Genomic DNA, 24,443 nt, shown 5'->3' with positions numbered 1-24,443 from the left:
TATTGCTAGCCTAGTGGGACTTACATGGTCAACATTGGATAAATAAATATAAATAAAAATAAGCTGCCCACACTGTTGCACTGAAAGTTACAAAATATTGCCATATGTCACCCCCCTTAAAGATAACATGAGTTGCAATCATCTGATAAAGGAGTGAGTGCCATACTTAAATTGCACATTAAACAGGCACACTTAAAACTCAGAGTGAAATGAATAGATACACATCCTACTTAAAATTCTGACAGCAAGATAAAGGAAGATATTATTTTCAAAGAACCATCAAAACAATCACAGTTAACCTAACCACATTTGCTAAAATATATAAACTTTGCTTATTTTAGAATTTAGTCATTGCCAGTTCAGCAAAATTATTTTTCCTATTTTTCCTTTGGTGGGCACACTCACATATTCCACTCATAAGAATTAAGTAAATGCCGTTACTGACCTGTTTTGTGCTCAAGGCCTTCATATAGCGTCACGATATTTTCCAGCTGTTTAGTAAGTTCAGCTTTTAGGTACTCCTCTCCAACCAGCGATGACAGCTCATTGCACAACGCACGCGCCTCATCTATATTCTTCAGCTCCTGCTGCAGCTCAGAGTTGATTTTATCTGCAGCTTCCAGCTGCTGCTTCATGGCATCAGGATCTGTGCTCACAGAAGAGCTGCCTTTCAGTCTTTCACATAAGCCATGTAGTGATTCTGTAACATTCTTTAAAAGGTTTTGGTACTGGCTACTTTTGACAATAGCTTGATCGATACGGTCACACCTGCTGCTGAGCTGACCAGTTAAGTCATCCCATTTCTGTACAACAGCTGCTAATTGCTCTTTAACGACTTCGCAAGATGGAGGAAGTTCACCTGGCCTGGTCAGTATACCTTGTGCAGAGTCATTCATCTGTTCATACTGTGGGGTTCGTGTCTCAAACTCCTTAAGCAAGATCTAAAGCAAAAACATTAAAAAGTAAATTAGAAACTTTAAAGTGTAAAATGGATGTCAACCATCTTAAGGTAAACACATCTAGCTAAACAAATGGCTAAGTACTTTGTGGTATCAACGTCTGTAAGTTAGTACAAGAAAAGGAAATATATTTTATAAAGATAATTGTTTATTTTACAGCCTTTTTGTTAACTGAGTTGTCTTGTTGAAATAGCCTAGACTCATTTTCACTGGAGGCCTGAGAAAATATTCCAGGAACAATACAAAACAGATGACTGCAAGCACATTTTTAATAGTGAACACTTCAAGTTAGGTAGTGTATATGTAATACACTCATAGGGCATGCAGTACTGTGATTATGGTCCAAAAATGGGAAAAAGACAGGCTTGTTAAGCACTCCTAAGGACTGTTAAGATCGGGTCTTGTTTCTCTCTAAAGTTTGTACAGGTAATCTTTACTAAAACTTTTTTCACTATTTCTAATTGAATGCGAGCGGGTAAAATGTCTGCACCTGGGAAACTGAATGTCTGTGTAATTACTCATACTAACAACATTAAGCTGTTTAATTGTGTGCTTCTGGGGTCTAAACAGTATATACAGAGAAAGAGTATCCTAGTCACAAGGACTGAGTTTCATTGTCAAAAAGATGGAGTATTGTTCTCATGAGAGAGAGAGAGAGCGGATTCCAATCAAATTTAAAGAAAACTAACCAATAGGATTCCTTCACTGGGAATGTGAGAGACCCTAAATACAGTCACAGATGTATGCCTTTGGTATGAGAATGGGTTTTCATAATGTACACCAGTACAACTGGTTTAATAGAGCCGGACTATGGGACTCCAGACAGGTACGTGTTTAATAAGTATGGAAGAGACAGCTGTAGTTGTTTGGTAAAATAGTCTGAACTCACTAAAAAACGACAGCACTTTACAGTTTCCAGGAAAAGGTACTGTTGATTAGAAAATTTTAGAAAATCTAAAAAATAAACTGAAACAAAAGGGTAACAAGGTACCATACTCTTGTTGGTCAGCATTTAATGAATGGCAAGAGAAGCTAAAAATAAGGAAAAGGAATCTGTAGTTAGAAGCTTAAAACTCAGCTAAATTAAAGTCACAGCTGCAGGTGGTTAATACAACAGTAAATATATTACAAACATGATTAGATGAGAAATCCCACCCTTGGAGTATGTATCCATTAAAGTCATTAGATAAATTATCAGTCATGCAGCCAGAATCATCAGATTGCCCTCCTTTACCTCCTGCACCCCCCCCCCCCCACCACCAACTTATGACCTATCACTGCTTCAAGACAGGCTGCATTGTTTTATCCTGTTGAGGCTATATTTTTGCAGCAATTGAATTAAAGAACAACTTTTCTTTAGAGGAGTTTTTTGTCTTTTCAAGACCATACAGAGGACTCTGAGACAAGGAACTGAATAAGCGATGGTTGCAGTCACTCTCTGGACCTTTTATGGTGCCGTCCAGATGTTCAGCTAGTAGCCCCACTAAATTTCTCAAACAATCGGTAAAATATCACCATTTTCCTTTCCATATTAACAAAACTGCATTAATAAAATAAATTCCCACTGACTGGTACGGTCCTCATCTCTCAGAAGCGGCTCGACCTTTTTCAAATGCTTTGTGTAATTCGTCTACAACATAATGTGTCTAAATCAGTAACTATTCCGGTTCAGTCATTGAAAAAGTCTTGGGAACCATTATGCTTCTTGAAGTGGGATTATATTGAACTTCCCCAAGTGCAGACATTTTAATATGTTCTTACTGTGGTTCACATTTTTTCTGCACGTTTATAAGCATACCTGTGTCTGAAGAATGAGGCACATAAAGTAGCAAAACAGTTTCTAACAAAACTAATTCCTAGACTTGGTGTTCCATGTTGCATTCAGTGTGAATAGGGCACCTACTTTACTAGCCAGGTAATACAGCAACTTTGTATTATTTTAAATTTTAAATTGCAATTACACTGTCCCTACAGACTGCAGGCTTCTGGGCTAGTGGAAAGAGTCAATTAGACAGCAACAATCAGATTAGCTAATGTTTATGAAAAAACTTGTCTTAAATGGCCAGACGCATTGACCTTGGTTTCATTTAGCATTAGAAGTGCAGTTAGTACTCCTATAAAACTGTCCCTCATGAAATCCTCATGAGCAGACCAATGAGAATGCATATTAACCCCTCCCTAAAACTCAGAATTGCAAGCAACCAATGAAACCATGCTTTTGATTTGTAAATCCTTGTGTTGTTTTGCAGAAATACCACAGTGCCATTCTGTCTGCAGCCCAATGACCCACAGAGCAGGACCATTGTGATTTGCAACCTGGAGACTTTGTTTACATTAAAGTACTTTACCGAAGAAAATCACTTCGCCACAGATGGAAAGTATCATGTTTGGTTTTGCTCACAACTACTACTGTCATCCATTGTGAGGGCCTCCTCACCTGGATCCATGTATAACATGTCAAGAAGATGCTCCCTTGTGATGAGTACAATTGAGACACAACTGATGTTAGGCTATGTCAGCCAGCAGAATCTTTCACCAGCCAAACCAGATGACAAACCAGGGACGCTGTTGCATCTGGAAGTGACAGCATGCTTTAAAATCCAAAACAAATCTAGTACTGACTATGAACTCTTTGCCATCCAACTCAATTTCACATCTGCCATTCAGATCACATACGGAAGTGAATGCAGTTAAGCTACCTCTTTTACCAGGCTAGGAATTTAAATCATGTAGCTCTTCTACCTCATCCTGGTCTGATTCAAACTCCAGTGATTCCTCCTCAATATCAACATTTTTTCTTGCTTATAATTCTAACACTACAGATTCATCCTGCCTTTTGGATACTGATTTAGACATCGCCTTACTTAGACAGAATTCAATTTCAAGGTCACTTGTGATTAAGGCACTTCGTCAAAGACTTTTGGTGATCAGTTTCATTTGCACAATGGACAGTCCACCCAACATCCTTGTTTGGAGTTTTTTCAAAAACCCTCTCCAGCGCCAACATGTTCACTTTTCCTGTGGACCGATTGTCACAAGAGTTATTGCGATTTTTCATAATCTGACTTCAGCTGCTTTTGCCATCCGGGACCATAAGTGTGTCATCTTCTGTGACTATTGGAACTGTAAGTACTGAATCATTCCAGAACAGACACAAATGCTTTGCTAAAAACAGACACAGGCGTTAGAACTGAACCAAGAACACTTAAATGGCACCCTAGATTTAAAACTTTTTCTGTCATCCTCTGTGACTATTGGAACTGTAAGTACTGAATCATTCCAGAACAGACACAAATGCATTGCTAAAAACAAACACAGGCATTAGAACTGAACCAAAAGCACCTAAATGGCACCCTAGATTTAAAACTTTTTCTGTCATCCTCTGCGACTATTGGAACTGTAAGTACTGAATCATTCCAGAACAGACACAAATGCGTTGCTAAAAACAGACACAGGCGTTAGAACTGAACCAAGAACACCTAAATGGCACCCTAGATTTAAAACTTTTTCTGTCATCTTCTGTGACTATTGGAACTGTAAGTACTGAATCATTCCAGAACAGACACAAACGCGTTGCTAAAAACAGACACAGGTGTTAGAACTGAACCAAGAACACCTAAATGGCACCCTAGATTTAAAACTTTTTCTGTCATCCTCTGCGACTATTGGAACTGTAAGTACTGAATCATTCCAGAACAGACACAGACGCTTTGCTAAAAACAGGCACAGGCGTTAGAACTGAACCAAGAACACCTAAATGGCACCCTAGATTTAAAACTTTTTCTGCTGCCTTGCATACTTATGCACAGACCCTCAACATTAGCAGCTGCTGGATTTGTGTGCACATTCCTACTGCACATAATTGGGGTAGTCCACTGATCCCATGCAAGTGACAGATTCAGAGCTTCATACTGTAGTTTGCCTTATTTTTCTTGCTAAAAATCAGAAAAATAAACATGTTTCTACTCCCTTTACAGTAATGTTGTTTCAACTGTCACTGACTGTTAAAGGACATGCTTGCTATCGCAAAAATAGAACATTTATTGTCAGAATAAGTGCTTGTAATTTCACCTGGAGCATTTATGATGGGATTGAAGGGCAGGGCATGGCAGCCTTGCATGACTATTACTATGTTTGTGGAAGTCAGGTTTATCCTTGCTTACCCAAAGGCTAGACTAGTTGTTATAGGTCATGTTATTCCAGCCATTTGACATACAGCTGTTTTACCAGAAGGAAAAATTTATAATGCTCATTGCAAGAGAGACACTAAATATATCCCTAATTCAGTTGGAAAAAATGGGTGCCACCTGGGTTTATCATAATGCTGTACAAAAAACTTCTTTTAAAGGGCATGCTCACATGGATCATGGTAATGGGGTCATTTCTGGAGAAGGTATTGTACCTGCTTATGGAGTGGTGAAGTCCATCTAAGAGCTTTGGAAGCTGTCTAAACTCCTGGAAATATTAAGTAAGTCCACTTTTGAGTCTACTGATTTGATAACCCAAGAACTGACTTGGTCTTTTTGGGATACAAAATTAATGAAGATAAAACAAAGGCAATAGTTGTAAATGATGTATCTACAGATGAAATGGTTCACAAATATCTATATTTATGGGGACATGATAAAATGAAGTACTTAGGAGTATGGATTAAAAATGATTCTGTTGTGGCAGCTAAGGATATGGGTAAGAGACTAAACAACAGTTTCTTGGAATAGTAGAAAGTTCTAGACTAAATATACACCCACTCCATATCTCTCATGTCAGCACCTGTGTTGTGACATAAGAGTAATTCCACCAGAAATGAAACCTGCTTTCAGCATGTGCTTCTGTAACTGTACCAAGCTCTACAGTCGTAAGAGATTTACGGAGGAGTATGCAACACTTTTCTATTGCTTCAACTGCATCCAAAGCCATCCAAGCTAAGATAAGAATATTTTCTTGATTAACTGCAGTTGTACTTGTTTTACACAGTGACCACTTCTGTTTTTGATCATTTTTAAAGCACTTATTTAATTTTGTGGCAAAAACAGTCATTTCACTGTTTGCTTGCTCTTCTAGTCTGTATGCCTCCAAATCTCTTTGCAGAAGTGCGAATTAGCCAAGGATTTAGTTGTTTGGTAGTTGTTTGTTACTTAATCTGCAGTTGAGAGATGCTTTTGCTGTGCTTTTACATTAAGAAAATTTCAGGATCAAGCATCTTGTGCCAGAAGGGATTTAGCTGGTTTCTGTCAGTTGGGAATTATTGTATGAAGTGTGGTTATTTATTAACTAGAGGGTATAGCAGTTTGTTTTGACATTTTTTTTCTGTGCACAGAACTGCCCACTGGGCCACAGCAGCTAGCAGTGTCCTGTGTGACAAATGCCTAGACAGTAAAATGCACCAATAAAGTTAGGATTGGATCTAAAACCTGTTAAACAATGTGGCATTATGCAGACATAATCTGAGAACAGCTAGCTTGTGGATCGATTTATTTCTCACAAGTCCAGGCAAACTTGGATGGCCTGTGGCTGACCATGTTCACAATTGCAAATTGGGAGCAATCATTTATTCCCCCAATAATGTTAATATACTGCAGACAGGGTTAACACAGACAAATGGATGCTGCCAAAGCCACAGATTAAAGCTAAATGCAAAAAATGCATTATTCCCTTCAGGAAAGCTGACATCCCTGCTAATTTCATTATAGACAGCACCCTCTAACTATAGACCCAGTGGTATGTCACATGGGTACTCAGGTTGATAGCAATCTGAACTTTGACCACCATGTATCCAGAGTAGTAAGGAAATTCTTCTAAGTGGCACATCTTATAAGTAAAGGCATCACATCTAGATCTAAGGATGCTATAATTCTATTATATCTGGCCCTCATCAGACCAATAATTGTACAATATTCCCTTTTGCATGTACTTCATCAGACACCTGCAACAATTCAAGAGACTACAAAGGTAATTAGAGGTACACAAAACAAGTCTTATGAAGAAAAACTGAAAGGCCTGTCACGTCACTGTAACTTTCTCCTACTTGCTAAGGGGTGACCTGTGCTTGGCTTACAGAGCAGCCTCTGACCCAGCCCTGATGGAAATGCTACACATTCATAAATCAAACTGCAGGATGGTCACTCACTCCAGGGATCTTAACCTAGCCTCTGGAATGAACGGGTCATGCTGGAGATAGATACATATCCCAGAGACTGACACTTCTCTGGAATGAGCTTCCAGTTCATGTGAAACAGAGCCTTTCCATGACCCTCGTCAAATGCCAACTAGATCAATGGATGGTTGACTGCAAATTCTCTCCTGGGGAGGTGCCCATGTCCCTCCTGGACAGAGGAAGTTGGTATCAACTTCCATAGACCCTTAACCTCTGCAAACTTCACTCACCTAACCATTGATAATTAGGGCAACTTGGGATAAATATAGCTAGGCTTGTAAGGGCTCTAGGGCCATTAGTCTAGTCATATCCTGGCATTATATAACATCTGCCCTTAAGCCCATAAACTACCCTATGAGACTCCTGTTAATACCCAACCCTTAATCCTACACAACCAAACCTATTAAAGAACCAGACAACATGGATATGCAATTTCCAAATGTCTCTGTGCTCAGCTTGGTAGATTTGGGCTTCCTAAGGCAATGGAGCAATTGCCTCATGTTCTCAGACAACCAGTTAAGCATACACTTCACCTAATACTCTTCTCATTGGGGACGCCATCTTGTGAACAACCAGTTAAGCATGCACTTCACCTAATACTCTTCTCATTGGGGACGCCATCTTGTGAACAACCAGTTAAGCATACACTTCACCTAATACTCTTCTCATTGGGGACGCCATCTTGTGAACAACCAGTTAAGCATACACTTCACCTAATACTCTTCTCATTGGGGACGCCATCTTGTGAACAACCAGTTAAGCATACACTTCACCTAATACTCTTCTCATTGGGGACGCCATCTTGTGAACAACCAGTTAAGCATACACTTCACCTAATACTCTTCTCATTGGGGACGCCATCTTGTGAACAACCAGTTAAGCATACACTTCACCTAATACTCTTCTCATTGGGGACTCCATCTTGTGAACAATCAGTTAAGCATACACTTCACCTAATACTCTTCTCATTGGGGACGCCATCTTGTGAACAACCAGTTAAGCATACACTTCACCTAATACTCTTCTCATTGGGGACGCTATCTTGTGAACAACCAGTTAAGCATACACTTCACCTAATACTCTTCTCATTGGGGACTCCATCTTGTGAACAACCAGTTAAGCATACACTTCACCTAATACTCTTCTCATTGGGGACGCCATCTTGTGAACAACCAGTTAAGCATACACTTCACCTAATACTCTTCTCATTGGGGACGCCATCTTGTGAACAACCAGTTAAGCATACACTTCGCCTAATACTCTTCTCATTGGGGACTCCATCTTGTGAGAAACAGATGCTCTACTCACCAGGATGGATAAGGACATGATAACGCTTAGTTGCCTGTCTGGAGCCAGGATCTGCAATATCATACACACACTCAAGTTACTGCTCCCCAGGTACCAATATGACTCTAGCACGGCACATGTGGGTGTAAATAACCTAAGACATACTTCAATGAACTATATAAAAAGAGACGTAATGGATCACTCAGAATATGTGTCACAGATGGGTATGTCACCTTCCATTAAGCAGCATTCTACCTTCTCCAAGGATGATGCCACAGTATGAACAAAAAATGATTGATTTTTAACAATTGTCTTAATTTTTAGTGTCACACCACGAAGATCCAATATCTATCAGCATGGGAGAACATGGTCAAAAGATCATGCTGCTTTGCCAAGGATGTATTGCTCCTGTCCCCTCAGGCTTTCAGATACCGGCTAAAACTTTATCCACCCACTAACAGCCATTTTAGGCACAACCAAAAAAAAAAAAAAAACAAAGTACCAACACGGTGAGAAAGTCTGCAAGCAACTTTAAGGTGTTACTGCTCAGTGCTTGGAACCTAAACAAAAACCTCCCCACCCTTCAAGCCCTCCTCCCTCTGGAGACTGTAGACACCAGTGCCATGACCAAGGCTTGGTTTAAAGCCATAGAAAGTAGTCCAGAAGTGCAAGGCTACAATGCCTTCCACACATTTAGACCAAAAACAGCACAGACTGGACCAAAGGTGGAGGTGTTTTGATCTATCTTAGCAGTAAACATACCTCCAGGTTGGATAAACAGATAATACCATGGGGCTCATCCATGTGCAAGTCACCACAGGTAAGGTCCCTCACCATATCATGGCTAGCTACAGATCACCGTCTATACCCCTAAAGTCTCACAACTCTTACCTAAACCTGCTAGAGGTGCTCACCATCCAACCAAACATATTATTCATGGGTGAGTTTAACTAGCCTTCTATAGAATGGGAAATGTACACTGCCTCAAACTTACAGGCACAACGCTTCCTGGATTTTATTAACACAAACACCCAGGAACAGATAATGCACACTCCAACCAGAGGATCAAACATACTGGATCTGGTACTCAGCAACACTGGAAACTGTTGCCACCTCTGTATCACATCGTTACCTGTGAGGTCAGATCAAAAAACTGTCCCATTTCAGGTAAAAAGCAACCCATAAAATCCAGTGAAACAGTTAGAAACTATTTAAAGGCAAACTGCACCCTATTAAGTGACAGTTTGTCAAAATTCAATGCTCCCCCCAAACCCAAGACCATAGCTACCTATAAGGAATTATTTACAGAGACACTATACAAGCATGTGAATGGCTGCATAGAGGCTGCCTAAATACCAGAAATACCCAACTCCCCCAAAAAAGCACAAAAAACAAACCCCAGTGGTGTATATAATAAAAGAAGAAAACTCATGGCCAAGATCAGGAAAACCAACTCCCTTAAAGACAAGTGCCCTCTTATGCAACTAGTCAAGAAACTAAGAGGTCTAATTAAATCCAACAAGGTCAGCTATGAGGTCAGGATAGCCTCACAGGCTAAACACAATCAGAAGGCGTTCTTCAGCTACGTCCAGAACGTTAGAGGTAACACACAACAGTGTGCTGAAATGGTGGCGAATGGTACTATACACACTGATCAGGATGACACAGCTTAGCTACTGGCTGATAAATTCATCTCAAACTTCACCCCCCCCCACTCCCCTATAGCTCCAAATCCCCTCCAACATACTTCTGTCAGCTATTATCAGTCAACAGGTGATGGCAGCACTTACTAAAGCCAAAAACACCATATCCATGTGTCTCAATAACATCCCTGGTTTCCTCCTGAACAGTCTAAAACATGACCTATTAGGACTACTTGAGCCACTCTTCAACTACAGCCTTGAAACAGGATATGTTTCAAGTGAATGGAGGACTGCAGCAGTCATTCCACTCTACATGGATGGACCATCACCCAGTTCAGGGAACTACTGAACCATCAGTCTAACAAACCTAATATGCAAAGCCATGGAGTTAATTATTATGGAAATGATAAATAAGGACATTGGCAACCTACAGACACTGGACTCATCCCAATTTGGCTTTGTTATGGGAAGGTCATACCTATTTAACCTGCAAGACTTCTTTGAGAAGGTCACCAAGGCAATGGATAGGGGTAAAACAGTGCATACTACGTATCTTGACCTGGCAAATGCATTTAATACAATACCACACTCTGGCATTGTTGACAAGCTCTCTGAGCTAAGCTTAAACCATTACATAACTCACTGGATTGCTAGCTGTTTCAGAGACAGGACCCAAGAAGTCAGGATAGGTGAGACCACCACCACCAACAGACCGGTCACCAGTGGAGCATCCCAGGGCTCTCTTTTGGGCCTGCTCCTGTTTGGCATCTACTCCTCAGAAATCAAGGCTAATGTTAAAGGCTTCTGGCTCACCATATCTGCAGATGACTGTAAATTATAGATTCCCTTCAACCCCAAGACACAAACACCTTGCAAGTGGGTTTAACACAGACAAACAACCGGTGGCAAAGCCATGGTCTAAAACTCAATGTCAAAAATGCATTACAATACCCTTTGGAAACTGTCAACAAGTTAATTATTCCATTGATGCATTGTCCGTAAGAGTCAGCCCACTAGTAAGGGATCTGAAAACACTTGTAGACAGCAAACTGGCCTTTGAGCAACATGTAACCAAGATAATAAAAAATCATTCTACGTCACCCACCTTATAGGTAAGGGTATGTCATCCAGGTCCAAGAAAGTTATAGTACCACTCTACTCAGCCCTTTTCAGGCCTATCATTGAATACAATGCTCCCTTTTGCATGTATCTAACCAGACATTTGCAACAGTTGCAACGCCCACAAAGGTTTCTCACCAGGAGAATTCAGGGCATGAATACCCTGTCCTACACTGAATGCCTAAAGGCTCTGTCTCTGTAGTTAGTCTCCTACAGGCTGTGCTGAGAGAGGATTTTTGCCTGGCTTACACTTTGTTCTGTGAATAAATACATTAGGCATTTGGTTGGAATAGCTGTCATTTATTACCTGATAACTGGAATACCAAGAAAAATGGTACAGCAGTTATATAAAAACATACTGTAACATCAGATTTTCAGCAGCATTTGTATGGATCAGTGCTTCTTAGTGGGATCCTAAGCAAATAATATTTTGAGATTCTGTGTAGACTTACTAACCTTGAATTTTCAAAATTAAGACTTCACATCCTAATAACACTGCGCCTTCTAGTTAAATTTTATATCTTCAAAAATCGGTTAGATCGCTCTAAAACGACTTGGGGTGGGTTCAGAAATCTGTCTGTTAAATACATTACTTCTCTAAAGCTCATTATTACCGATGCACATAAGTGCACATACTTTCAAAAATTCTGGGGGGTCATTTTTGAACTATTGGCTGATAACTATCAAAATATTGGACAATGCACTATTACCTGTTTCTCCTCTTGCACATGCTCCTTCCTCTCCTCATCTAAATACCATTGCTTTTCTAAATTCCCCTCACCTCTGAGGCTCACAACAACTGGACAGGGTTGGTTTAGCTACTTAATAGAGGCTTATATACTTTGTATGGACACAATACGTTACCACCTGCATACTTCCTTTCCTTCCCTTTATTATGACTATCCTCAAGTTTTGAATTATCCTCCGACAGCACTATTGTATATATTGTAGATCTCTCTCTCTCTCTCTTTCGGCTTTTCCCGGTTAGGAGTCACCACAGCGGATCACCTTGTCCGCTCACGATTGGCAGTGGAGTTTTATGGTGTTGAGTTGCCAGCCCGGCGCCCAACGTTCCACAGAAAGCACACATACGCACGCACTTACGCCTAGGGCCAATTTTACAGTGTCCAATCCACTTGCATCATGTCTTTGGGATGTGTGAGGAAACCGAAGCACCCGGAGGAAACCCACATGACAACAGGGAGGACATACAGACTCGGCACAGAAGACACCCCAGCCGAAGATCGAATCGGAGAGCCTCTTGCTGTGAGGAAACAATGCTACCCCCTGCACCACCGCGGCCGTCCTTATTGTATATGTTGTAGATAGTTATTATTATTTGAATGATACCTGCTGTTTTAATTTATGACTGTAACCGCAGTCATCTCTGTATTATGTAATATCTTAAAGCAAAACCAATAAAAATTATATTTGAAAAAAAAAAGATTCTGTGTAGACATTCTGTACAAAGCAGTGTTTCAGCTTAAATGGATTGCCAATAAAATAAAACAGAAAGTGGAAACACAAAGAAAGTAAAAATATGTTACATTTACAAGACATTTGGGGTTACTGCATAAAGCCTTTTAGAAAACAATTTCTTACACTAGAAAACTGCAATTGTTATTAATAAAAATAATCCAGTTCTTGCTGGATCTCCTCCTCAGATCACATACAATATGAACACCTTGGCAGAGCCCTGATAAATGTATGGCAAGGGAAAACTTACCACACCCTTTTTCCTGCTGTTTTTTTTTTTTGGGAAAGGACATTATAGATTCATTAACATTGTGCCAGTTCAAGAGTTTAGTCAGCAGTTTTAATTCTCCTGGTTCACCCAATCTGGAAGCAGGGAGAGAGTAAGAGGGCTTTGATTTGTAATAAGAGTGACATCTACTGGGAGCACTAGGTGTTACATGCTGGAGATTGAATTTGCTAAGCTCACTGTGCCATAGTGTATCTCACACTGGCAGCTGAGAGAAAGTCAACATATTGAGGTGGAGCTTAAAGGAGCTGCCAAGGGGGTAGGGGCTGCTCCCACGGTAAGAGGGTCAGGGTAGGCCACCCTTCTGGACGAGCAAGCAAGCTTGCTCACTCCCTACCAGAAGATTTTTGCCAGGGAATAGAGAGCCAATAAGAATTCCAAGGCAAGAACAAATAAATCATCAAGCTCTCATCTAGCTCAGGTCCATCTCCCACACCCTCGGAGCTAATGGAATGGCCAGATGTTACTATTGCAGACATCAGACAAGGGCCTAATGGGAGATAAAATATGTACTACGATAATATGGGTCAGGGATTTTTCAATACATAAATTTACAAAGGATGCCAGAAAAATAAGGTCTTAGTGACACAGTGATACTGCAGAACTAGCAGACCGATGACTTAATTCAGGTAGCCAAAAGGAACTGAAGTAACCACAAGTGGTTTTATAGCCAGAATACCCTCTAATGGCCACAGCTTGACAATGAAATTTGACTTACTGTATGACAAATGCTCAAGTACCGAAGAAATGTGACCAAGAACTAACAGAAACTTTCAGCAAACATTCTAATTTATATTTATGAAACTTATGACAATGTTATTGGTGCTCTGTAGCAAGTGAATTCCTAGGAAGAACTAGTGCAAAAGCCAAGGCCTCAGGTCACAGTCAAGGCCAAATTATAGAACACACAGTAAATGCTGGTTTGTCTTAGCTACCTTCAGACAAAATGGACACAGATTAAACAATTAAAGTAGATACACAACTTAGCTGATCAAACACTGCAACAAAATCAGGAGTGATTTTCAAAGTAAACAACAAATATGGAGCAGAACTTTAAATCATGCAGTCTATTTAAATGGCATTAAAAATAAATTAAAAATGAAAGATATCACAAATCATGTATTACTCTGCAAACTTTTTCAGCATGTCTTTAACAGTCAAAAACCTCAAAGCATATACCTTACCTGAACCTGTTGTTTTTGAGCCTTTAGCATATTTGGGTCAATGGACAGAGGACCAAGCACACTCATCATCAGCTCCTTTTCTGCCAGCCACTGCTTTAACTGCCCCTCAGCATTCTGAAACTGCATCAGGTAGTTAGACGACTCCTCAAGCTGCTGCTGCCGGTCTTTAGTTAACTGGTTGAGCTCCTGCCACTTGATGTCTGAAACGGCAATAAAATGGCTCGGGTGAGAAGGATGCACGCAACACAACAGGCCACAAAGGGAGCAGCTGTCTTTAAGAAATAACTATTTTTTTTCTTAATTTAAACAATTTCTCCGAACTTGTTATCAGCTGCCTTTTTCTAATTATTAAAGACAAAAAGTACAGATACATAAAAATGTATAAATGTAATAAATTCTTATGTATCTGTACTTTTTGTCTTTAATATTTATAATAATTGCTGTCATGGCAGCAAATGAGGGAAATCAGAAGAAACAGATAATTCAGACAAAAGAGAAATAGCAGAAGAGATTAACAGTTTCAAGTGTCTGTGAGGGGTGGTTGAGGGGAAGGGATGGACAAAAGTGTCAGGCAAACATAATCCCCAGTCTGCTACCTGTAATACACCCTCTCCATACCTGGACGACCAAAGCAAAGGGATGAAAGGGAAAGTGAGACTAACAGAGAGACAGAGAAAGAGAATAAACAACTGAATATAATGGAATATGTGAGACAAACTAGATAGCCACACTATACAGTTAGGGGGATGGGGGGGCACAGCACTGATGCATACAAATGATGCTGAAAATCTGATGTCACAACAAGTTTCTATGTAACTATTTTACCATCTTCATTGGTATTCCAGTCTTCAAGTAATAAATGGCAAATGTTCCTAGCAAATGCCCGATGCATTCATTCAAACAGTAAAGTCATCTAAAGGCAATACAGTGACTCATTGATAAGATCTCTGCCTCACACCTTCAAGGTATGGGTTCAGTCCTATTTTCCGGTTACCTTCTGTGGTGAGATTGCATACCCCCCCCGCCTTGTCTGTGTGGGATTTCTCTGTGCACTAAAAATTGAGTTATTCTAAAGTGCCCACATATTTATTTTACTTATCCATGACCTTGTGTCTTGGTTGTGGCTGACAAGGGTCTGAGGATCAGTTAAGTTACTTTGTTACAAAGTTAATAAAAAGTCTGTAAGTCCCAGCAATATAGCCCTTCCAAATGCTTTGTGCACTCTAGAATCAGTTCTGGGACAGTAGAACTCTGACTGCAAACACATGCTGAAAACAGATTTCATTTCTAGGAAAACTTCTCTTATGTCAAGGCACGGGTACTGCCATGCAATATATGGAATGGGTATATAAGACCTCTAGAACTTTCTGTTATTCCAAGAAACTATACAGCAAGCAGTTCACTTAAATATTTCACCCACACTCTGCTGCCCTCCATCCTTGGGACAAAAAAAAAAAACAAAAAAAAACTGTGCTGTACCTTCTTGGGCACTTGGATATTAATCAAATAGTATTTTAAGATACCATGTAGACTCTGTGTACAGAGCTGTGTTTCAGCTGAAATGGATTGCCCTGAAAATAAAATGGAAAGTGGAAACACTTGACATTCAGGATTACTGCATAAAGGCTAGCAAAGAAAAAAAGTTAACAAGGCCTCTTATAGTTGAAAGGTGCAAATGTTATTAATAGCAGTAATTTAAACTGATTTTTAAAAAAAGAGTGGCAGACTGCACTTCAAAAGAGGCTCGTATAGGGACAAAAAAAATTTCCATCGCACAATAAACCTCTGAAATTTGCAGTGAGACAGATTTAATTTTCTTAACTGGAAAATAAAGTTATGTCATTTCACAACAGAGCATATCGAGATTTTGTTGATGACTTCTTAAATGTTGAGTATATATCGGGAGACAAGTAACTACGGAAGTAAGCTATGCTAAGAGTATATATCGGGAGCCAGGTAACTCTACGGAAGTTAGCTATGCTAAGAGTATGTATCGGGACCCAGGTAACTCTATGGAAGTAAGCTATGCTAAGAGTATATATCGGCAGCCAGGTAACTCTATGGAAGCAAGCTATGCTAAGAGTATATATCGGGAGCCAGGTAACTCTACGGAAGTAAGCTATGCTAAGAGTATATATCGGGAGCCAGGTAACTCTATGAAAGTAAGCTATGCTAAGAGTATATATCGGGAGCCAGGTAACTCTATGGAAGTAAGCTATGCTAAGAGTATATATCGGGAGCCAGGTAACTCTACAGAAGTAAGCTGTTCATCAAAGAGCCATCACTGGCTGAAAACGGACACAAAGAACATCCGACAAAAAGGACTGTCAGAAGTCTCTGAAAGCCTTGTTCAATGAAGGCCAGAATTTACCAGTGTACTGCACTCTAAGAAATCACTGGACTTTTAGTGTGCTGGGTACACTACCAGAGCTTGTCTAATTGTGTGTGATGACTGATCAACACTGCACTGATACACCTGTATGTAGTCAACGGCTGATGTTAGCAACAAGTCAAGGGTTGTCTTAACCACATTTCTGCATTTATGGATTTAAGACATGGGCAGCTATGGAGAGGCATGAAATACCAAGCTATCGGTGCTGATGCATTAACAATGGGAAATGACACTTGAGTTAAAATGCAAAACCGGTAAGGCTATGGGTACTCCAACCCACAACACAAACACATATGCATACATATTTAAATGTAATATCGCCTTCTCTCTCTCTCTCTCTCTCTCTATATATATATATCTATATATATCTATATCTATATATATATATATATATATATATATATATATATATATATATATACACATAGACAGGGTAATTCTTTTGCAATTTTTGGTTAGATGCATTTTGGAGAAGGAAGACACACACACACACACACACACACACACACACACACACACACACACACACACACACACACACACACACACATACATAAAGAACAATCATTTTTTAGATAGAATCGAAAACTACTTTTTTTTTTTTTTTTTGTAGGGGGAAGCCCCACCCCCACCCCTGCTAATTATATATACCAACTCCAAGTTCGCACAACAGTGATTAAAGGGCAAACTCCTTACCTCACTGTATCACAATCTTATAGAAAAGGCTGCCAGCAAAATCTCAATACAGAAGAATATTTGCTCATATCAGAATTCGCTCTTCTTTACAGGCCAGAAAAGCATTCACAATTCTGACCGATTATCATATACATACATAAATATATATAGGTTCATAGGTTCATACTAGGCTATCTGCCCTAGGGCATTTATAAGCCTAGCCAGAGTGTGTTTGGCTTTCACCACCCATTTTAAATTAATTTTGCTATGCCCTTTTTCGAGGTTAGTATACTGTGCCTCTGTCTAACAGTGACACAGAAGTGATACCCGGGGTAAACCTACGATCTCCCATCCACTCATCAAGATTCCTCTTGAAGAGAGTCAATGAGGGACTCTGCCTAACCTGGACTGGGATTTTATTCCAGAGTGAAGGGAGCCTCTGGGTTATGAATCTGTCCCTCCAGCATGTCCTATTTATTTCAGTGCTGAGGTTCAAGTCTTTCGAGCGCGTAGCTTGATGGGATTTGGATTTTCTGAGGTGCAGCATGTCCATTAATTCCGGGTTGGACATGGCTTTATACGTCAGGCACAGATCGCCTCTGAGCAGGTGGTATGCCACTGAGTAGAGCTGGAGTTTCTTTAACCAGGCAGCATATGGCATCTGGTTGAGCCCTTTGGTCCTCTTGGTGAGGTACTTTTGGGGTCTTTCCAGTTGCTGCAGGTGTCTGGTAAGGTACATCCCGAAAGGAGCATTGTACTCAATTATGGGCCTGATGAGGGATGAGTAAAGAGGCACGATGACCTCCCCTGATCTAGATGTGAATTCCTTCATGATTAGGTGGGCTATATAAAAAGTTTTTCTAACCACTTTGGCCACGTGGTTGTCAAATGAGAGATTGCTATCAACTTGGGTCCCCAGGTCCCTAATTACTTCTTCTGTACTTAATGGATTACCACCTATGTGGTAATTTGTGGGCACTTTGTTTTTGCCAAAGAGGATGACTATACACTTTTTGGCATTTAGCTTGAGGCCATGGCTCTGGCACCAGTTGTCTGTTTCTATGAGGCCCTTTTGGAGGATGCTTGTGTCGGCTGGAGAGTCGATTATGGCGCCCAGTTTGCAGTCATCTGCGAACTTAGTCAGCCACAGTCCTTCCGTGTTGGCCTGTACCTCCGAGAAATATATACCGAACAAGAGAAGTCCCAGGACTGAGCCTTGTGGGACGCCACTTGTAACTGGTTTGGAGTCTGACATGGCTCCAGCAATTCTAACCATGTGGGTTCTGTCCTTGAGCCAGTTTGCAACCCATCTAGTGACATAGGGGTTTATATTTAAGCTGGTGAGCTTATCTATAATGCCCGAGTGGGGTATTGTATCGAAGGCTTTTGCGAGATCCAGGTAGGCTGTGTGGACCACCTTCCCCTCGTCAATGGCCTTGGTGACTGTTTCAAAGAAATCAACCAGGTTTAAGAGGCAGGATCTGCCCTTAACAAAGCCGAACTGGGTAGGATCCAGTGTCTGTAAGTCCCCAATATCTTTATTTATGAGGTCCATGATGATCCTTTCCATAGCTTTGCAGACTAAGCTAGTCAGGCTTATGGGGCAATAGTTTCCAGGATCCGTTGAGGCACCACCTTTGTGGAGAAGGACCACTGTTGCTGTACGCCACTCTTTGGGTACATATCCTGTAGTAAGGCTAAGATTGAACAGTAGTTTTATGTTTGGGTTTAGCTCTTCTTGGAGTTCATGTAGGACGCATCCCGGGACACCGTCTGGTCCCATTGATGCTGTGTTTTTTGCTTTGGAGAGGGCAGCTCTTACCTGAGCATCTGAGATGTCAGGGGGGGCTGCACTCTGCTGGGATAAATATTTGCCCTTTTGGTGGGGAGGGGGGGGAGAAGTTTGCGCTGAACCTGTCAGCTAGGATGTTGGCAATGTCTGTGGGTTCGGTGTATTTTTTGACATTTTGGACTAATTCTGAGCATATCTGGGAATTCCCACCCAGGTTCCTAACATAACTAAAGAAAGCCTTGTGATTATCCTTAGTGTCCTGTGCAATTTTTCTTTCGAAGCTGGCCTTAGACGATTTTATGAGTGCCCACAGTTTTTTGCTAATACTGATCAGAGATGCCTTCCCTTTTTGGGATTTTGCTCTATCATGTAGTAGCTTCCTCCTTCTATTGTATAGTTTGTTTATGGCTGGGGTCCACCAGACAGGACGTCTGCCTTTGGAGGATTGGGTCTTGGTTTTATTTGGGATTGCATGATCCATGCATTCCTGAAGGTGTTCATAGAATGCATTTATAAAGGATTCTGTGGTCTGGGCCGTATTTTCCACAGGCCCGGGGGCTTTGAAGGATTCCACCTCGGTTTTGAGGAGTGTGAAATTTGCTTTAGAGAAGTTTTTCACTGTGGTTTTCAGGGCAGGGGTGGAGTCGGGATGTGAATATCCAGTGAGATTAGTTTATGGTCTGATCTTACCAGTGAGGGATACACTTCTGGTCTGGAGCATAGGGTCCCCATGTTGGTGATGATCAGGTCCAGTATGTTTTCCCCTCTTGTGGGAGTGGTAACAAGTTGTTCCATAGCATTTGAGTTTATAAATTCTAGGAACCTTTGGGCTACGGTGTTGGAGCTAGAGTAATGCTCCCAGTCTATGTTTGGGTAGTTGAAGTCGCCCAATATAATGGTGCTTGGAGAGATCTTCATATTTTCCAGTGTTATCAGGAAGGCTGAGTGTGGTTCCTGGGTTTGGGAGGGTGGTCTGTAGCAGGCTATAAACTGGAAGGCAGTTTTACCCACTGTTAGTTGCACATGGATAGTCTCTGATGCTTCGTGCTGTGCCACCAACCTGGAGGTGTGGGTATCTTTGACGGATATTGATACTCCCCCTCCTTTTGTCGTACGGTCCAAGTTTTGGGGCCGACAAGCATGGTATGAGGTATAACCTGGTAGTGCTGGGGTGCTCTCTGGAGCCTTGAACCAGGTTTCTGTTACTGCACAGATATAGATTTTCTCCATGCTAAGGAGAGTTTCGAGTGCGTGCATCTTGAGGTTTAGACTTCTGGCATTGAGTAGCATTACTCTTAGTTTCTTATCCCTTGTGATACCTATGGAGGTGGGTTTGTCTTTTGAGCCTTGCCTAAAAAAGGCACTGTGGGGGTGGCAAGAGCCTTTGCCAATATCCGAAAGCCCAGGGGTGACAGGTGCAAGCTGTCCCTAGTGAAGCATCGTGGCTTGTCGAGCATGTCATCCCAGGCTGACAGGCATTGGATCCCCTTTAAATGACACCAATACTTAAGCCAATTGTTGAAATTGATCATCTTGTCTTCATATTGTGGCATCATTCTTGGTGAGGGTAAAATGCTACTCAAGGTCAGGGTCATACCGGCCTGGGCTACATGCTCAGAGAGCTCCTCTATGTCTCTTTTCATGTAGTCCAGGGAGGTACATCTCAGGTCATTCACACCAGCATGGACAATGACTGAGTCATATTTGTACTTGCCTTGGAGTGACCTGAGTGCTTGCGTTATGTGGCACATCCTAGCGCCCGACAGGCAGCTCACCGTGACCTTCTCCTTGTTCAGCCTGGTGAGCGGGACGTCAGTGTGCATGACGATAGAGTCACCTATTACAAGTGTATCAGGTGTGTTGTTTAGCCTTAAGGGCTGTGACTGTTCGGCACACTGGCTTTGTGAGCTATGTGTTGCAAGTGTTTTGTTTTGGGGTAGTAGTTGCTTGGGTGTCTGCTTTGGAGGTCTCTGCTGCTTAGGCAAATTTTTATTTAGAGCCTGCGAGTATGTTTTTGTGTGTTTATGTGTTTGGTTTGCTGTCGTGGTAGGTCTATGTGAGACTGGAATTGTAGTGAGTGTGGTTTCCTTCTCCTCCTGACTGGTTTCGCCAGTATTGAGTTGAGAGAGCTTAACTTCCAGTATGGCTATATGGTTGCATCTCTCACATGTGTTGGAATTTGTTGGCAGGAGGAGAGGGTTGTCTGTGTACATGAGGCAGTTGTAACATTGCCTCAAGATTCCCAGATTCACCAGCTGGACCGGAGAGGAGATTGACAACTGACCTTTGGACATGCTAGAATAGTATTGGGAATTCCTTTATAATTGAAAAAAAAGGGCCAATGGGGAACGAGGTACTCAAGGGGAGTTTGTGAGGGTGTAGTGCTTTTAATATTTTAGTGCTGACTTATATAATTGCTTTAGTGAGCAAGTGCCAGGTAACTTAAATGCAATGTGTTTCAGGTAACTTAAATGCAAAAACGACAAACAGTAACTTTCTTTCAAGTGAAACAAGGAAATAAGTACAGTAAGCAATGCAGATATCACTAGGGATCCACAGAAGCGCTGAAAAGCCGCGTTTTAGGTGGAATTAGCGTTTCAGGGAAATAAGCAAACAAACAAGCAACATACAAATAAAGCTAGATTCAGTAGGCCTGGATCTAGTCTATGCTACAGTAAACAAGGTGTACCAATTTCAGTAAGAAACAGTTCAAATATGCAGGCACTATAAGCCTTTAACCAGAAATTCCCAGCTCAGAAGGGCAGAGTCCAGCCTCTCCTCCCACAAGAGTGCAGACCACGAACCTTCTTAATGTAAAATAACTGGCCTGAAACCCAAGTGCTTAAACCAGAACTAATACACTTTTAGAATAACAGGCACTGAGCCCTCAATCAGCAGTTCACAACTTAGAAGGAGGTAAGCTACCTGTCCTGCCACTACATATATATATATATATATATATAGGACACAGTCCACAATACACAGCCAGTTCTTGAATCCAAGAAGTAAATTGTAATCTTCACAGTAGAAACGTAAGGATCCAAGGAGAGCAGAAACTTCAAGTAAAACTTTCCTTTAATATAGGACAACTAAGAACAAAGACATAAGCGCTTTCGTAGCGGTGCTACTTCATCAGATGTATAACATAAACTTGCGGTATCATTAGTCTGTCGTTATAGATACAGCATCAAAACCAGTGAGCAGTCCCAAAATCTACCCTTTCTTCCAGGTCACAGGTAATCTTACACAGAGCAGCAGATACTCAGCAGCATGAAGGGGAAAGAAGGTTTCAAAAAAATCTTCAACATGCAGCCATATGGAAATGAACAAGGTGATTTAAGAAAAAAACAACATAGCCTCTCTGAAAGTATCAGCCAATCAATAGCTTATGGAGCTAAAGAGAACAACAATGGATTCAGGAGCTAGACTGTCCATACTGGAAAGTGCGACAATGGATAATCACTTGTGAGATGAAGAAATCTATTCAGACTTCATTTAGAAACAAAACACCAGTTTGGTCCATCACCTTGATGACCTAAAAATCAGTTGTTGGTGACTGAAAATCCACTTAAGGGAACAACCTAAGGATTTTCAGACTGTGAGAGAGGACAGAAGTTGGCAACATACTTCATTTCTAGATATGGTGGCTATTTGACCTTTTGGAAAGGCATGCATTTCAAAATGTGATTATTAAAAGGGCACAACACTTCTCAACTACAAAGTCCCAACTTAAACAGCCAATCTCTTGGCATGATTATTAGATTAATCAATTATCAAAAATTAAAATTAGTCTGGATGAAAGGGCTATTTAACTACAATGGCAAGAAAATTTGCAAAAATAAGGACAATTCAGTGAGTGGAGGTAATGAGCAACTAGAATGTTTTCAGGGCAATTTTAACAATCCTGAAATATAAATAAATCAAGTTCAGTCCCACTAGGCTGCAGCACTTGGGCTCAGCTGCGCAAAGAAAGAAATAAAGTTTTCTGATCCTGCAGAGGCAGTGAGGAAGCTGCTGCAGTTAGGGAATGTCGATACCAGTGGATGCGTGCATTACTAGCCAGACACACTACTGTAGCCCCAACAAAGGCATGTCAAAGAGTGTGTGCTGTAAGTAAAACACATGCTGGAAATGAGGAAATTTGTCTAAGTATTACCTCAACTTCTCCTTTCAAGGAGCAGTAGTTATACTTAAATTTTAAAATATCTGATTAAGCTATAATACATGTTAATTTTAAACCTGTTACAAATTTATTTCATGTTCTCAGTTACAAGTCTGAGTAAATAAAATGTTTTGCTACAATTAATTTCATACGCCAGGTAATAACTGTCAGTAAATTCAAATGTTTTGAGCAATTTAACAGCTTTTGTTCCTTGTTTTCAGAAAGTAAAAAAGCTGTGAAGTATTCAAGGATTACATCAAATTATTGTCAGGAAAGCTGTTGTGAGAATAGTAACCAAATATACATCATATTAAAAATCATATCTCTCTCAGCTGTCCAGATTTTTCTTGCATGCCCACATTTTTGCCTCATATTTTTTTTGTCTGTTCCTCATAAAATCTGTGATTACATTTCAGTTTCACACCTCATACCCTTTAGAAAATCTGTCCCTGATTTTGGGCCTATGTCCACCCATTATTTCCGGCTTTGCCTAGAATTCTTGTACAAACAGCTTGAGTGGTTTGATTAAAATAATGTACACACTTTACCAGAACAGTAAAGGGACATAATAACAGCTCTGCAGTGCAAGATTTAGGAACACAGCAGCAATACTAGGTAAGTAACCACAAGGACCAGACAATGCCTAGTCATATACACCTTTAAGTAGACACACTTAAAACTTCATGCTTCCCTTTTCAAGCAGTTAATAACTGATTTAAGTGTGAATGTTGAGAAACAGAATCAGTTACTAAAAGAATAGCTGACTTCCATCCTTCATCCTGATGGAGTTTAAAATATCTATTTATAGTCTGTATAATATAGTCTACACTGACCACACAGATTCATATGCCAGATGTTTTAAGATGTATTTATAGATTCCAGTATTCTTTTGGCAGAAACAAAGGCAGCTAATGACAAATGCCTCCACAGGAAGGTGGGAGGGGAGTACAGCAAGGTAGTTGTCAGGTTTATCACATATGAGAGGCAAAAATACAAACTGAATCCTTTATGAAAACACCAGGTTAATCCACGGCATGATATAACACTAATCCTATGTAAGGAATGTACATCTGAATGTACAATATGCCGCATTATACTCTTCTTTTGAACACATTTCAAACTCTTTGTTATTATAATACATTCAAAAAGAGGAGGGAACAAACTATGACAATGCAAGAAATTCATTTAAAAGATGTAATTAAGCAGCAGGGGTTTAGCAAAGAAAATGTTATGTATAGACTAGTACAACTGAAGTGTTGTAATTCTTAACTTACTGATTAATAGATGATTTGTCTACCTTCCATTGGGATATAA

The 24,443-nt window shown here is 40.5% G+C and overlaps 1 protein-coding gene across 3 annotated transcripts in view; it reads right to left on the bottom strand.

Moving 5' to 3' along the window:
• Positions 1 to 24,443, bottom strand: part of DST (dystonin) — a 4,096,730-nt gene that overhangs the window by 1,140,250 nt on the left and 2,932,037 nt on the right. For all 3 annotated transcript variants that reach the window (XM_044063350.1, XM_044063347.1, XM_044063348.1), the window contains 2 exons: positions 14,109 to 14,308; positions 446 to 941 (listed from right to left, as the gene is read on the bottom strand). In XM_044063350.1, the coding sequence (XP_043919285.1) occupies positions 446 to 941; positions 14,109 to 14,308 (696 nt within the window). The remainder of the gene's footprint in view (positions 1 to 445; positions 942 to 14,108; positions 14,309 to 24,443) is intronic.

Source organism: Protopterus annectens, chromosome 2.part1, assembly GCF_019279795.1.
Source record: "Protopterus annectens isolate FY-2018-M chromosome 2.part1, PAN1.0, whole genome shotgun sequence".
Taxonomy (NCBI): domain Eukaryota; kingdom Metazoa; phylum Chordata; order Ceratodontiformes; family Protopteridae; genus Protopterus; species Protopterus annectens.
This window is presented reverse-complemented; position numbering and strand designations above follow the sequence as displayed.